This window comes from Condylura cristata, unplaced genomic scaffold (assembly GCF_000260355.1).
Source record: "Condylura cristata isolate star-nosed mole 26May11 unplaced genomic scaffold, ConCri1.0 scaffold00031, whole genome shotgun sequence".
In the NCBI taxonomy this organism is placed as follows: Eukaryota; Metazoa; Chordata; class Mammalia; order Eulipotyphla; family Talpidae; genus Condylura; species Condylura cristata.
Window position 1 is genome coordinate 25,463,456 of NW_004567132.1, and position 14,697 is coordinate 25,478,152.

General features: G+C 49.5%; 1 protein-coding gene across 1 annotated transcript; it reads left to right on the forward strand.

Moving 5' to 3' along the window:
- Nucleotides 1–859: 859 nt before the first annotated feature.
- Nucleotides 860–12,181, forward strand: THNSL2 (threonine synthase-like 2 (S. cerevisiae)). The gene is made up of 9 exons (XM_012731602.1): nt 860–1,100; nt 2,644–2,878; nt 4,063–4,257; nt 4,634–4,786; nt 5,659–5,889; nt 7,865–8,013; nt 8,120–8,245; nt 10,131–10,282; nt 10,617–12,181. Exons 2-9 carry the CDS (start codon nt 2,656–2,658, stop codon nt 10,849–10,851), a joined length of 1,464 nt encoding a protein of 487 aa, XP_012587056.1. The 5' UTR covers nt 860–1,100; nt 2,644–2,655; the 3' UTR covers nt 10,852–12,181.
- The last annotated feature ends 2,516 nt before the right edge of the window (nt 12,182–14,697 follow it).

Genomic DNA, 14,697 nt, shown 5'->3' on the forward strand with positions numbered 1-14,697 from the left:
GCACTGCAAGCTGGCTGCAGCTACTTCAGTGGGAGTTTGAGCCCCCATCCTGGAGGGATCCACAAGGCGAGGCAGACCTCTCCTGTCTTGACCCAGGCTCCCCGAAGCAGGGTACTTCACTGATCTGCTTATTCCGCTCCCCACCCTGTAGAAACAAAGAAAAGAGAGAGAGAACTCATGATTTTATTAGCCCAATTATGAGCTAATTTTTGTGTATGATTTGGGGGAGGGGTTCAAATTTATTCTTTGCAGGTTGATGTCCAGTTATTTGATCACTATTTGTTGAATAACTATTCACTCCCCTTGAACAGTCTTGAGCCTAAGCCCAAGGCAGGACTGACTCTTAGCACTTCTCTCCATCCAGCTCCTCAAACAGCCAGCTAAGTGTGCAGGAATCCAGAGGCATTTGGATATATTTAAGTGTCATTTAAAAATAAATAAATAAACTGGGTAGGTGTTTTTACTCTATAGAGTAGATCTGAATTTAACAATTTAAAAAAAAGTGTTTGCCTTTAAAGAATTTTCTGAGCTAAAATAATGCCACTTGTGATTTTGCAGGTGAAAACTAGGAAACCCAAAGAAGAGAAGGATCTTCGTTCCAGCTTGTCTTCAGTGTTCTAATCTGAAGATAGTTCTGAGGTGCCTAAGTGTCCCAGGACTGCACTGACTTAGGAATGTGAATAAAGGGTTTAGCAAAGAGCCTCAAAAACACGCAAGTGAGGAGTGAACGGTTTCTCTGTCCTTATCATTCCCTCTGGCTCCCTCCTCCAGTGCTTCCTGGCCGCTGTCTTCCACCGCTCCGCCTGCCCCTCCCTGTCCGCCCGGAAGTCTGCATTTTGCTGAGTTCAGCGCGCAGGCCTGGAGGCTGGAGCCAGGACTCCCGGAGCGCCCAGCAGCCGCCAGGCCCGCGGACGCGTAACCGCCCCAGCTGGCCCCGGCAGTCCCGAGACGCCCCGATTCCAGACTAGCCAACCCGGTAGCCCGGGCTTCTGCACCCTCAAGCTCTCGGCGCGGACAGCCCACCGGAGGCCTGAGGCCGAGCCTTCGCCCTGCACACCGCGCCCAGGCTTCTTCCCCGCGACCGCGGCGCCCTCCGCTGGGTAATCGGTAGCAGCATTTCCGAGCTCTGGATCTTCCCACCTTCTCAGGCAACCCTGACTTCAGCGAGCCGCGTTGACCTATTCACACCTCCCTTCTGTAACGCTAACTCGAGAGCTCCCTCTCGGAGGGACTCAGGAGGGTGGAGTGTTTTAGCGGCTTTGTATCTTCTTCGGAGTATCAGTAGGTCTGAGTACCACCCCCAGGCCCCCCCAAAAGAGGAATCTGCGGTGGCTTTGGAGGACCCTGGAAGTAGAGTCTTACCCTGCAGGCCATATCAGACCTTCCTTCTGGGGCCCCGGGCCTGGTTAGCAGGAGAACATTGCCAGGGGTCTGCCAGTGATTTAGAGCAGGGGTCTGCCCTGACTGGCCTTGGACTGCTGCAGTATTCCACCAGGTCAGCGCTGGGCCAGGAATTCTGGCACTGGGGTCCAAGTTTTGCTTTGCCCCACTCCACAGAAAATCTCAGGCCTGGGCCACCCAGAGGAGCCCTTTTTGAAAAGTTTGCTCTTCTGCTTCCATATTACTTATCCAGGCTGCTGGTCAGTTTTTCTGAAATCTGAAATTGGGTTCAGAGAAGTCAAAAGGGCAAGTGATCAAATCGTCCACATCAGAGGTCAGAGTCCACCCCCATGGATGCTTGACACCCCTATACAACAGTCCCCAAAAGTGCTGGGTTTTCTTCCTCAACTCTACCACCTTCTGCAGTAGTTAATTCTACCTGACACAGACCCCAGTGATGTGTGTTCTCTATAGCTTTGCCCTGCCGCCTGAATGCTGAGGCTTGGTGCCATTAAACAGGAGGGACAAGCAACAGGAAGGGCAGTTTGCACTGTCCGCTGGGATTAGGCTGAGAGGCAGGGCACTGGTTTTCAACTTCATGGCCAGCTATCCTTGGGTGCTCTACGGAAGGGTTGCCCGGGACATGGGACACTGAATTCTAAAACCAGGAAACTGGGCACGTTGGTCATCCCATTCTGAACTCTGGCTGCACCTTAGACTCACATGAGAAGCCTCTTGTGTAGAGAGCCTAACGTAACTGCCTCAGATAGGGCTCACGGAAGGGTAGTTTTTTAAAGCTCCCAGTTGATTCAGACAACCAATAGAGTAGAGAAACTCTAGGTTATTTTGCTAAATAAACCATGGAAAGTGGTTATCTTTTTGAGTAGAAATAAGTCTGTATGACCACGTGGAGAGGCCATCTAAGAGATGTTGCCTGTTGTTATTGTGTCTCCCCACCCCAAAATCCTTCCTTCTCACGAGTGAGGACCAAACTTTCTCCTCTTCTATCATATGCTCTGGTACCCCTGCTCCTGAAGGCATCAGTCAGAAGAGCTGCCTCATTTTCATTGGAGGGCTTGTCATTTGTTTGCACAACCCCAGGTGACGGTGGCATGAGTCTCCAGACAGGATTTGACCCTCCGGTGTGGGGCACTTACCCCAATGAGTGGGCCAGGGGCTAGCAGGGGGCACTGTGTATACTTCACCTGTGTCCTGGGATGCCGAGCCTGAGACCAGGTGCCTCTGGGACTGTCCCCTCTGCAGGCCTCCAGGATCATGTGGTACGTCAGCACTAGGGGGATGACCCCTCGGGTCGACTTTGAGGGGGCCCTCTTCTCTGGCTATGCACCTGACGGGGGGCTCTTCATGCCCGAGGAGCTCCCGCAGCTGGATGGAGACACCCTTCGCCAGTGGAGCACGCTTTCCTACCCAGGGCTGGTGAAGGAGCTGTGCAGCTTGTTCATTGGTCCTGAGCTCATTCCAAGAGACGACTTAAATGGTGAGCACCTCCTTACCTGCCTGCTCTCCCACCACTTCCCTTGCCAGCCCAGCCTCCCAGAGTTGCAGATCCACCACTCAAACCACAAGAAGTCTTTACTCATGTTTCCTAAATTTGGTGCTTTTCCCTCTAGACTGGGAAAATAGCCCCAAAGAATGCATCTATATCAGTTTCCAACTCCAATGAATGCCAAAGTGAACTAGAGAGATTTTTCCCCCTTTAGTTGATTTAAAAAAAAAAAAAAACAAAACCAAAATCAAAACCCAAAAAAACTCTCAAGCTAGGAATTTCATCCCTGAGCTGTTTGGATATTCCCTTCCTGCATGTAGAGCAACCAGCCCTTCAGATTGCAATGTTATTTCTTTCATTGTAATTCTACAGGGAACTCTTACTCCTGGACCAGTTGGTCTCAAATTGTAATGTACCTATGGATTTCCCTTGGGGGTCGTGTTAAAATACTGATGCTGATTCAGCAAATCGGGGTGTGCCTGGAAATCCTGCACCCCTGTCAAGTAACCAGATGATATGTGTCCTGCCGGCCCATGGATTTAGCCATATGAGATAAGCCATGATGAGTGGCGAGAGTTGGGGCCAAGAAGGAAATTGTGATCAATTGACAGGACTATTTGCGTTACCAGCACTTAGCAATTGCAGACTCGCTCAGCCCTACTGAACCAGAATCGGCATTTTAAGAAAATCCCAGGTGATTGCTGTGCCAATCCTGCCCGCCTTAGGTAGGATTGTATGTAAGCCACCCCAAGGTTTTGGCATCACAGGTGTGAGATTAAGTAATGCAAAAAACCAAACAACTTCTTATCTTTGGGAAGGAAAATTAGAAGAGATAAGGCGTTGATTTGTTTGTTGCATAACTGTTTCATTGAACCTCTACTAAGAAACACGCTCACATGAAATCCAAACAATGAAGAATTTTATAAAGTAGAAAGTGAACGCTTAACTGCAGCAATTTTGCTCTCTAGAGGATCCCTATGAGGAATCTGAGCAGTTTGGTTCATGTCTTTCCAGACTTTTCTAGGTTTATACAATTACAGGTATGCATAGTGTTGTTTAGGATTTTTACTTGGTAGCAGGAGATAGAAACTTCAAAGTCAATAGTGTGAAGAGACCGAGAACTTTGAAGGAAGAGAATGCACTTCACCTGCTGTCCAACCCTCCTCTCCTTCCAGATCTGATCGACCGAGCCTTTAACAGATTCCGCCACAGGGAGGTGGTGCATCTGTCCAGGTTGCAGGCTGGGCTGAACGTGCTGGAGCTGTGGCATGGGACGACGTATGCGTTCAAGGACCTGTCCCTGTGCTGCACAGCCCAGTTCCTGCAGTACTTCCTAGAGAAAAGGGGGAAACATGTCACCGTGGTGGTAGGTGTGTGGGGTGACGTGAGCACTGAAGCCCTCAGCGCCCCAGCTTCTGGGTGTCCTTCCATGGAATGTTCTCCATTGACACCTCTCAGGAATGTTCCCTGGGCCTTCATAATTTTTATTGACAGTCTGATTGAGGCTATGGAAGCTTTCCAGAATAATACTCTTAAATGTGTAAGATTATGGTACTGAATTCGCAGGTGCCTGAATTCTATCCATGGCTCTCATGGAGGCTCATGGACTCCGGCTTAAATACTAACTTCCTACCCTGCAAGGATTTGAAAGTGGGTATTGCTTCATTTGGCAATGATTCTTGAGGGAGCATGTCTTTTCTTTTCATCTCTCTCATTCTAAAGGGCGAGTTCTCTTTTCCCATACAGGAACTTCTGGGGACACAGGGAGCGCTGCCATTGAGAGTGTTCAAGGGGCCAAGAATGTGGACATTGTTGTTCTGCTGCCCAAGGGTCACTGCTCAAGGATTCAGGAGTTGCAGATGACAACAGTGCTGAGAGAGAACGTCCATGTGTTTGGAGGTGGCAATTGGGGGCTCCCGGGACAGAATAGCGTCACCTTAAGCACGTCTGTTTTGGGTAGTGGGATGGAGGGAAACTAATCAATTGACTAGCTGACCATCCTGCTTTCTCTTTCTACCTTTCTTCTATCACCAGTCATGTTTTTAGGTTGTATGTGCCTTGGCTTAGCCCTGGTCTGGTGCTTGGCTACACAATAATCAAAAACTATTGAGGTGACAGAGGCATAAACCAGCACTGACCGTGCAACCAAAGCAGGACAAGCTTCAAACCGTACCCCAAAGAATGCCAGCCAGCTCTGTGCATCTTGTTCATGCTCAGCCTCCCAGAGCCAAATAATTTGGGTTTTATCCTGGGGCACCGAAGTTTAAGGGGCACACATATGTTAATTGTCCTAAGAAATGGGTCATGTGGACAATTGTACGAACTGCGTTAGTACAGAAATTCAGGAAGAATGGCAGATCACAAGCAATAGCAACTTTCCCTCTAGCCCCTGACAGAGCACCAGCCTCTCACCACCTCACAGACTGAGGAGCCAGCCTGTCTTCTTCACAGAGAGTGGGGGAGGTAGTCAGGTAATACAAAGAGGAGTCCTTTCCCCACATAGCAGAAGGCTGACATTTTACATATTCTTTTATATAATGGTAGAAACCTTGGAAATATGACCACAAGAATATAAAACATGGCTACTGTCTTTGAGGAGCTTAATTTTGAGACTAGAAAGCCGGGGCAAGAGAGGTGGAAATAAAGAAACCAAGGCTGGCTGAATGAAGGTCCCAAAAGGAGGGGTTCTTGGAGTGTAGGTGGGGGGGAGTGCTGAACCCATGGGCTCTTGGTGCTCCCGAAAGCTGCCCTCATCTCTGTCCCCCCCACAGTGGAGGGAAACAGCGACGAGCTTGATGAGCCAATCAAGGCGGTGTTTGCTGACGTTGCTTTCGCCAGGAAGCACAATCTGATGAGCCTGAATTCAATCAACTGGTCCCGGGTCCTTGTGCAAATGGCCCACTACTTCTTCGCTTACTTCCGGTGTGCACCTTCCATGGACACGCGCCCGCTGCCTGCTGTGGAGGTGGTTGTGCCAACGGGGGCTGCTGGTAACCTTGCAGGTGAGGAGGCCCCTGTGGAAATGGGCTTTCAGAAGATACCCGTGAGTCTGTCTGTCTGTTAGGCTGCCCTTTGGCTGCAGCTGTGAGAACAAAGATTGAAGCTGATGGGAAACTGCCTAGAAGAAGCTCCCCCAAACCGCCCCTTCACTTTCTCTAGGATCTCTGGGCTCTTGCTGCAAAACAAGGTTGGGGTAACCTGGGTGAGCTCCAGTCGCCTGACCTGAGTGTAGCTCAGTAGAGCAGGCAGAGCGGGGTCAAAGTGCAGCCACTGTGCCAGGCTGGCAGTGCCCTCCTCCAGAAACACAGACTTTACTCCCAGCCTCTGCCATTGCCTGCTCTCATGGCATGAGGCTCATCCAGCAAATGCCCCCACTCCTAGACGCCCACGTGCTGGAGACTGTGAGGTGGAAAGAAGCCTGACTTAGGTTCTGGCGTCAGCGCTGCTCTTTACTAGCCATGGATGGGGCTCTGTTCCTTAGACTCAGCTCCCAGCTCCTGAAGGGGGCTTGCACAGCTTATCATATTTTTCAGAACTGCTTTGAGGCACAATCAGATTCATCATATGTGCGTGAACTTTGTGAGGGTAAAGTGCTATTAAGCTTCGTGGCATTCCAGTGTGTGGCATTGGAAGGATAATTAACGTGACTCAATCACTTACCTATGCAGGAAGCACTGAGTGCCTTTCACATGTCAACCCATTTAGTTCTCACTGTGCTATGAGGAGGATGTTATTCCATATCTTTCCCATTTTTAAAAGAGATTTATTTATTTATGCATACAGAGCTGGGGTGCAGGCCAGAGGTGCAGGGGTGGTGAGAGGATTCCCCAGAGACAGAGTGGGGAGCAGAACAGGCAGATCAATGAAGTACACTGCTGAGGGGAGCAGCAAGCGAGACAGGAGATGTCTGCTGCACCCTGTAGGTCAGCTCCCTGGCCGGGGATCAAACTGGAGCTGAACCGGCTGCAGCTAGCTTTGTAGTGCTGTGCTTTAACTCATTGCACCACCAGGAGAGTTAAATGAGGAATATTTCTAGCTTTAAGTGAGGAAAATGAGGCACAGAGAAGCTGCTGACTTACTCCCGGTTGCTCCCCGGTCAGCAGCTCAGTCAGGTGGCTCGGGAGCTGGTCCTCACCGGCTGCCTCCCATTGGGCACTGCTGGCCCTGACCACTGTCAGTGGCGTGGCTTCTGACAGGCACGTGGGTGGCTTAGGCGAGACCAAGAAAGCTTCTTGGTCAGGAGTCTTCCTGACTTTTCCCACCAGCCGTGCTGGAAAGAAGGTGAGCTGGCAGTTAGACAAGGGCAGCTCAGCCTTCTTCAACACCCGGGGGTGAAGCTCCCCGTGCTCCCCATCAGCCGCGTCCTCCAGGGAATGATGCCGCCTGGAGTTGTGCAGCCTGTGTGTGCTTATCCCAGTGCCTGGCACAAAGTAAGCATTGGCAGAGGTTGCTCCTTTCTATTCCTGCCAGTCAGGAACTGCAGGGGTTTGACCTTAAGCCCTTGGGCGCCTCTGAGGCTCCATTTCACGATAGCGTAACATTGCATGAGGATCTAGTGAAATAAGAATGTGAAAGTACTTTGCCAAATTACGTGATGCTGTGGGGTGTTGTGCTTACCCCTAATTTTTCTTCCCTACTCAGCAGAGATAAACCATTCATGGAATTACGTAGAACTTTCCGAAGCTACATTACTTTTGTGGGTCCTCCATCTCTCAGGGTGTTTGTTTTGTGCAAATGAGCTATTATTAGGGTGGACTGGGGTGCTGCCCGCCCCCTGTGGCTGTCTGGGAGATGCAGCCTGAAGGGCTGGCTCCAGGAGGGCTGAATCAGGGGACAAGAGTGTGTGCTCTGGACTTAGACTTAGTTGCATACAACTACCTTAATTTTGCCGTGGTCCAGATTATCTATGTTTTCTTCTGTGGCTTGTGCTGTTGCTGTCATGCCTAAGAAACCATTGTGCTCCTCTCTCTTGTTAAGCTGGGTGTATCGCTCAGCAGATGGGGCTGCCCCTTCGCCTGGTGGCAGCAGTAAATTGCAACGACATCATCCACAGGACCGTGAAGCAGGGAGACTTCTCTCTGGCCAAGGCTGTCAAGTCAACCTTAGCGTCAGCTATGGACATTCAGGTAGGACCTGTGGGCAGGTGAGCTGGTCTGGCCCACATGCTTCTTGGGTGGGCGTGGACAAGGGCTGAGGTCACAGTGGTCCCTGGGGTCCTGTCTGTCTGCCCAGGTGCCCTACAACATGGAGAGGATCTTCTGGCTCTTATCCAACTCTGACAGTCAGGCGACAAGAGCCCTCATGGAGCAGTTTGAAAGGACCCAAAGTCTGAGTCTCCCCAAGGAACTGCACAGCAAGGTCAGTCCTCACCCACACATCAGAGAGAAAGGACAGGTGCATCCAGAAAACCAGACTTGGGTTGCAAGTCTGTTCATTCAAGGGATACCAGTTCCATGAGCACCACTGAGGAGAGGAAAGATGATACAGAATATGGGTTTAAAGTTAGGTGGAGTACAACTCCAAGCCAGCTGGAAGAACTAGACCTGTTTCTAAAAGTGGCTCTCTCATAGAATGTTGTAGACTTAAGTGAATACCCATGAAGCACTTTGCATGCTGCTTGGCAATATGGAACTTGTTATATCAACTAATATTGTTATTCATTTATTGTTATTGATTTTCAATAATAGCAACAACTGGAGTCACTTTGATCATCCAGTATGAGGAGAAATTGAAATTCTATTTCCTCAGAGTAGTTTCCTCAGCTAATTGTGAAGGATTGCTTTTATTTTAATGCAACTGATAATGGTTGCCTTTTTTATGTTAAAAAAAAAAGGGGGGGGGATTTCATATGTCAATTTCCCTGCCACATTCCTCCCAACCAGATTGTGACTAACTCCAGCAGATGGGAACTCCCAACCTGTAGCTGCTCAGATCATTATGAAGTTCCTAAGTTGACCCAGAATCTGCCCTTCTGACTAGTCAGCACATTGGAAGGGAATTTCTGCTTGCCTAATGAGTCTTCTTAGTTCTTATTGCTGTTCTTTACATGACATAATTTCTATCTTCTAGAATCTATGCTTTGGATGCTACCTATCTTACTTAGTTTGGGCTCCTCTCACAAAGTACCACAGATTGGATGGCTTATAAACACAGAAATTTATTCCCTATGGTTAGAATACCAAAATCTTAGAATTCCAAGATCAGAATTAGCTGGTTCTGGGGGGGTCGGGGGGAACGTCCACAGAAGTTGCACACTGCCAACTCACGTGATGCTGTGGGGTTGCACACATTGCCAAGTGATGCTGTGAAAGAGATGACCCAGCTCTCTGGCCTCTTCTGATGAAAGCACTAATTCCATTCATGAGGGCCCCACCCATATGACCTAATTACCTCCCAAAGACCCCACCTCTTTTGAGATTAGGGTTTCAAACATAAATTTTGGAGGGACACAAACATTTAGACCATAACACAACCATTATTTGGCTAATGGCTTCTTTTGGTACCACATTCTCTCTCCTTATGTAAATAAGTTGATCCATAAACCGATGTCATATCATCCCTTTCTTCATTTTCTCCCTGACTGTCACATAAAAAATACTCCATCTGCTGGGGCAGCATTCATTCATTCATTCATTCATTCGTGTTGCATATGTACCCTGCTGAGTCCTAGAGATACAAAGATAATAATTCATTGATTGCTGTGAACCCTGATGGGACAGGTAGCTCTGTAAATACTTTAGGATACCTGTGCTTTCTGTTGCAGGTTGCAGTTTATATGCAAGGTGTTTAGCACATTGTCAACATGCAGTACCTTTTCAGAGAATGGTCAGAGAAATTGTCTGCACTGAGGTTGCACTGAGAAGGGCCCTTCCTCTGCCTGAGGCTAGAAGGAGGCCCCGAGAGGGGGTGTTGTGTGTGCGGGGGGGATCACAGGAAGGGATCCCACCACCAACACAGCACCAAGATGTCTGCATGGCCTTAACCCTCTGTTTGTCAGGTTGTTCAGTCAGACTGTGTACAATTTGCTGATTCATGAGCCAAATCCTAACTTAATTGCTGTGAATCTCAAATGTATCAGCATAAAACTGGAAAGCCAGATTGATATCTGAGTTGAATAGATGTGTTTAGTGTTAACATTTGCTCTCTGGTATTTACCCGGCTGTGTTATGTGGTGGGTTTTGATGGCCTTTCCCCTGCTCCCCCATAACCCCACCTCTCACCCCTCTGGTCTTGGACCCCTCAGCTTTCAGCGGCAGTCACATCTGAGTCTGTGTCGAATGAGGCCATCACCCAGGCCATGGGTCGCTGCTGGGAGGAGAACCAATACCTGCTGTGCCCTCACTCGGCCGTGGCTGTGAGCTACCATTACCAGCAGACGGACGGGCAGGTGCCCAGGTACGGGCTGTGGATGCCTGGGTCACTAGGGACTTCGCTTTCGGGTGCCCTCTGCCCAGGCAGGGATGACTAGGATGGGGACAAATGGCTTTGAGGAGCCTGACAGCGCTGCATGGACTGTGGTCCGAGAGCGGGTGTGTGATCACTACCCTGGGCGTATGTGGGAGGTGCTCGTGGAGCTTGGCCTGTCAGGAGCGGCAGGTGCTGGGCAGGGTCATTGCTGAGTTCCAGGTTCCAAGAATGTTTCTCCTGTTCTCTTCTGTGCCGCACCCCTCCCAACCTCCCCGGCCCCTTCTTTACCCATTTCTCTACCTCCTGCTCCTACCTGCCTCAGCCCCCACAGTGCTCCCCGGTGCTGCCTGGCTCCGGCCTCTGCAGTCAAGTTCCCAGAAGCAGTCCTGGCTGCTGGGCTGACCCTGGAGACGCCCACAGAGATCCTGGCATTGGAGAGCAAGGAGACACGCTGCACCCCCATGCGGAAGGGTGACGACTGGACACTGATGCTTCGGGACACGATTGAGAGCTTAAGCCGGCAGTGGGAGCGGCACTTCCTAGATGCCTCCCAGTAGCCTGGCTGGTGTTGGTTACCGGCAGGCTTCCAGCCAGGGAGGCACGGCCCGCTGAGCTGCTGGGGCACCTTCCCCTGTTAAGAGTCAGCTTAGGAGATCTTCAGAGGCTGCCCTGTGCTGTCACCTGCTGGTAGAGTGCCTGGTCAACTGTGGGGAGGAGGCTTGTGGGTGACGGCTGCGGGTGCAAAACACCAGTGCCAGAGTGTGCAGTGACATCACTGCTGTAGGAGACCTCCTGGCCTGCAAATGAAGAATTCTGAACACAAAATCAACTCGGTGCCAGGTGAGGACTCCAGATCCTACCTGTGCAGGTGGAGGCTGCTAACTCCACTAATACAGACCTGGGATCACCGTTAACTGCTCCCCAAATCAGAGCCAGAGGGCTTGGTCTGACTGTGATACCTTCCTTTTTGTTAAAATGGTGGGACTCCGTGGAATAAGTGTGTGTTTGGTGTGATGGTGACACACAGCACAGCCTGTGGGCAGAGACAGGAGGCTGGTGAGTGGCTGTGGTGGTGCCCAGCTGTGAGCCACACCCACCAGCTGCTCCGCATTGCCCCAGGTAAAGGGGGGGGGCAACAGAGCAATGATTGGGGCATGTGGCACAGGTGGTAGTCAGAGGTGAGGTTCAGGACCACCAGAGTTAGGGAAAGAGTGTGTCTAATTGCAAAAGGCCATTTCATCTGTTGCTTCTGTACCTGCTTTGTTAAACCAAGGCTTATTTGCAGCAGCTAGAAGCACCCTGTCAGCTACTCCATAAAGTCCAAACACCTACATTTCCATAAATGCCGCCACCAGCACCCTGCTCCAGAGAAAGCAAGTTATTCTGTCTTGTGAAAATGTACCTCTTCCCTCTGTGCCTCAGACCCTGACAGGCCCTAGGAGACTGTCCTTGACGAGGCCACAAGTTCCCCTCCCACGGACTATGGAAGTCTTGGTCCTCATGTCTTGTTTACTGCAAAGCTGCACAAGTCAGTCTGACGAAATAATAATTTGTATTGTGAACTCTGGCAGAACCCCCACTGAAGCTTTCCTGGGGTCTGTATTCCCGCCTACCTTGTCTGATGGCTCCCCACAGTAGATACGATCTCTAAGCTGAAAGATGAGATCCATTGTTTAATATGATGGGCTGAAACTTCTTCCATTTATCCTTACTGATTAAAAATTTTAAAATATGTTCTCAAAGATTCAGAATGAAAAAAGAATCTAAAACAGCTCCTAAGAATTTTATATGATCATATGTTGGAAGGATATTTTGTTGTATTGAGTTAAATGAACTAGATTGTTAAAACGTTCTTTTTCCTTTTCTTCTGACAGTAAAGTTATGAGCACAGCCCACCTTTGTGACTCGTGTTTCTGGGCTGCAGTGGTCTGGAGCTTCCCGTAGCTGTGTACACATGGGTACTCTGCAGCTAGCTGCCGATTTAGTTGTGCTACAGTGTTCAAATCCTGCGTGGCTCAAGGGGGGTTTGAGAAAAACACCAGCTTGGGGAAGGACCCAGACTGTGACTCCGGACACTTCTCCTGCCTGGGGTCTGAAGGCCAGGGTCCCCCAGGCTGTTCTCTGCCTTTCTCACAGCCGCTGAGTCTCTGGACTCTATGGCTGGGCTGCTGGGGAGTCCAAAGGGCGCCCTCTTACTGTACTGTGATTACCATACAAAGAAGATAGAAAGGGGCAGGGGGACAGGATAGGGGAAAGAGCATGCCTGAAGGAATGAGCTGCTGAGATGACACTACCCCTAATCGTGTACATGAGGAATATCCAGGACTCGTTTTATCCATGAGGTGCAGGGGTCTGATGCTCAGGGATCACCCAAAAATGTTTTAATTCTTTTTTTTTTAAGGGTTATTTATGGGGCCCTCTCTGGTGGTGCAACAGGTGAGGATGCAGCACTGCAAGCTAGCTGCAGCTGCCGCAGTGTGAGTTCAATCCCCAGCCCCGGAGGTGACCCACAGGGTGCTTCAGACCTCTTCTGACCAGCTGGCTGCTTCCCTCAGCAGTGTACTTCTTTGATCTGCCTGTTCTGCTCCCCACGCTGTCTCTGGTGAATCCACACTGAGGCAACTGCAGCTAGCTTGCAATGCTGCATCCTCACCTGTTGCACCGCCAGGAAGGGCCCAAAATGTTTTAATTTCTCTTAAAATTAAAGGAAAAATGAAGGTACTGAGACTTGTTTGTATTTTACCTGTATACCAACACAGTTAGCTGTATACAATAGAATTTAAAATATCTTTATGAAGGAAGTGGCTCAGGAAATCAAAAGTGTCTGGGGCCCACAAGGTCATAATGGGCCCTGTTAGATGTACTGTGTGCCCAGGAATGCATTCTAAAACTGAGTTTACTTAGTTCTCACAAGCTGTGATGTAGGTGCAGCTGTGTAAAATGCTTTTGCATTTTATAGATATGGAGACTGAGGAGCTGAGAGATGAGCTAAGTTGTCATTGTGGCACAGCGAAGGAGCTTGGTCTCAATTTTGGTGTGTGATTTTTCTCAGACCACATAGCAAGCCAGTGACCATCACCATGCTCTCCTGCCTCCACCCGTCCCCAGGCCTCCAGGGGCGCTTTCTGGGAGCTTTCTCTCACCAACATTCAGGTCTGGACTTGGGATCGCGATTGTGCTTCTCCAGGAGGCCACCAGAGGATGCAGTAACCCTGCTCTTCCCTGTCCCAGATGCTACAGGCTTAACTGAGCTGGAGGTACCTAACCGGTGGCTGTCGTATTTCTGAGGGTCTTAGCTTTTGGGGGTGGGGAGAGGGTGCCACAAAATTCCTGCTCTCTGGATGTTTCAGAGACTATTCTGACTTTGAGAGACCGTCACATCCCCGAGGTGACCCAGCTTAACACCACTGCACACAATTAGACATGAGACAGCAACTCAGGATATTTTGGATATCACAAGGAGTCACGGAGGTGAGTGGAGGAAAAGGTCCAGTGAGATGACATGGGCAAAGGCACTCACCCCTGGAAATACACACATACAGGCACACACACGTACACACCTGCACACACACACATCCCATGTAGTGGACCAAGCAAGGATCTTGAAACTAAATGATGTTAGAATCAGATTGAAATTGGCCTTTCCGAGTTATCTGCTTCCTGGGGCTGTGATCACAAATGAATGATTTCATCTCCATGAGCCTCAGTTTCCTTATCTACTAATTATAATACTTACCATGCTGTTTGTTTTGAGGATTACATGAGCTTAGTAAATGCTAAAATACCATATAAACGGTTCTTGTTATTACCACAATTATAGTCTGCATCAAACAATTTAGTACTTTTAAACTATCTTGTATTTTTTTACTAATTGCTTTACAAATTAGTCTTATCTTGCCTGCCGAGATTGCCTCTTTTGGGAGGATAAAATTCCTTGGGGTCCTGCAGTGCTGGTATGATGTAGGGGTCTGGGCTGTCATTGCCCCCACCCCAATCACTATGCCTAGCAACAGCTTCTTCCAAGGCCATTGAGGGGCTGAATGTCAAAGATTCGCCAGTAGGCACTCTGCTAGCCGGTTAACAAGCAGTGCCAGTCTGTAATGATTTGATGATGAAATTGTTCCCTTTCCACTCCCGAGGTGCTGAGCCCTTTATAAAGCACTTTCCAGATGTTGGCCCATTTAATCCTCTCGAGCACTGTATGAGAAAGTGTTATTTAGATCTCCATTTTAGAAATGAGATGGGGCTCAGAGAGGTCAAGTAATTTGCCCGAGGTCACCCAGCTGGTAGCTGGTAGTGGAAGGATGTGAGACTTGGTGTAACTGTGAACTTAACCTTCTTGGCCTAGAGGGCACTTTGGGCCAGATGGCCGCCCGGCTCTCTTCCAATCAGTGTCTGCACTC

Excerpts from the sequence above, each read along its gene's own strand:
- THNSL2 (XM_012731602.1), top strand. The coding sequence starts at position 2,656 with ATGTGGTACGTCAGCACTAGGGGGATGACCCCTCGGGTCGACTTTGAG. Across the intron at positions 4,258-4,633 it reads ACATGTCACCGTGGTGGTAG|GAACTTCTGGGGACACAGGG; the intron begins GTGTGTGGGGTG and ends TTTCCCATACAG. Across the intron at positions 8,246-10,130 it reads CCAAGGAACTGCACAGCAAG|CTTTCAGCGGCAGTCACATC; the intron begins GTCAGTCCTCAC and ends TGGACCCCTCAG.